General features: G+C 54.4%; 1 protein-coding gene across 1 annotated transcript; it reads left to right on the forward strand.

Annotated features, from left to right (window-relative positions):
• Positions 1-498: 498 nt before the first annotated feature.
• Positions 499-1,162, forward strand: LOC147818673 (F-box only protein 41-like). Its single transcript, XM_087176110.1, has 4 exons — positions 499-531; positions 568-683; positions 804-956; positions 1,042-1,162. The coding sequence occupies exons 1-4, from the start codon at positions 499-501 to the stop codon at positions 1,160-1,162; spliced, it is 423 nt and encodes a 140-aa protein (XP_087032236.1).
• The last annotated feature ends 25 nt before the right edge of the window (positions 1,163-1,187 follow it).

Genomic DNA, 1,187 nt, shown 5'->3' on the forward strand with positions numbered 1-1,187 from the left:
GAGGAAGAGGAGGATGAGGAGGAAGAGGAGGAGTACGATGAAGAGGAGGGGTGTTGGAGCAGCATTGAGATGAGGAGGCTCGTCTTCTCCAGGACACACACACCTGGATCAGGTAAACTCTCTTTTATTCTCATTCCTAATTTTTCTTTTCCTCTGCGGTTGTTGCTAAGCGTTCTGTGTTTTCAGACATCCCCTCCTCCCTCCGCTCCACCCCCTCCCGTCATCACGGTGACAGACAGCTGGGGGCGGACACCTTGAGGCTGAGGGCGGGGCTTTTATGCGTCTTCCCGTATTTGGACGCGCGCTCGTTGCTGCGCGCGGCCGAGGTATGCTCCGATTGGCGGTTCGTCGCCAGGCACCCAGCGGTTTGGACACGCCTCCGGCTGGAGAACGCCAGAGTGTCGACCGAGGTAGCCATCATCTTCATCTTCATCATCAACATCATCAGTGTTATTATCATCAGGAAGCACTTGGTTCATATTTCATGACCTGAATTTAATGGAGTGGCGGAGGGATTTCAGCCCGGAGGCAGTAACTAGTTTTCTGTACGTTGTGTGTTTTGTGTAGTTCCTGACCACCCTGTCTCAGTGGTGCACTCAGACTCAGTCTGTGGTTCTCAACAACCTGAAGCCACGAGGCAGACGAGCCAACGAGGCGCGGGAGGATTACCACAGGAACACCAGGTAACGGCATCTAATTTCAAATGAGAGTCCAGGTTTCGTCTAAGAGGAGGGGTGAAGGAGTTAACATAAGTGCATTGTGGGTATTGTAGTTGACCCGGTGGTGTGTGTTCTGTCTCTCAGGGGCAGTGTGGAGCCGGGGGTGGAGGCTCTGCTGCGGTCAGCAGGGGGCAGTCTGCTCCACCTGTCTGTGTCTCAGTGTCCTCACATCCTCACTGACAGGACGCTGTGGTTGGCCAGCTGCTACTGCAGGAACCTGCAGATGCTCACATACAGGTGACTCTCTTTACCTGTCTGTCTACCTGTCTGTCTACCTGACTGACTGATCACCTGTCTGACTCTTTACCTGTCTGTGATGCAGGAGTTCATCAGACCCTCTGGGTCAGGAGGTTCTCTGGGCCCTGGGTGCTGGCTGCAGGAACATCAGCAGCCTGCAGGTGGCGCCGGCTCATCCCTGGTCAGTGCACTCACACACTGTATAGATTCACTCACAGTGTGTGTGTGTGT

The sequence above is a fragment of the Seriola lalandi genome, unplaced genomic scaffold (assembly GCF_002814215.2).
Source record: "Seriola lalandi dorsalis isolate HSWRI2012SDOR001 ecotype SW California unplaced genomic scaffold, Sedor1 jcf7180002054532, whole genome shotgun sequence".
NCBI classification, from domain to species: domain Eukaryota; kingdom Metazoa; phylum Chordata; class Actinopteri; order Carangiformes; family Carangidae; genus Seriola; species Seriola lalandi.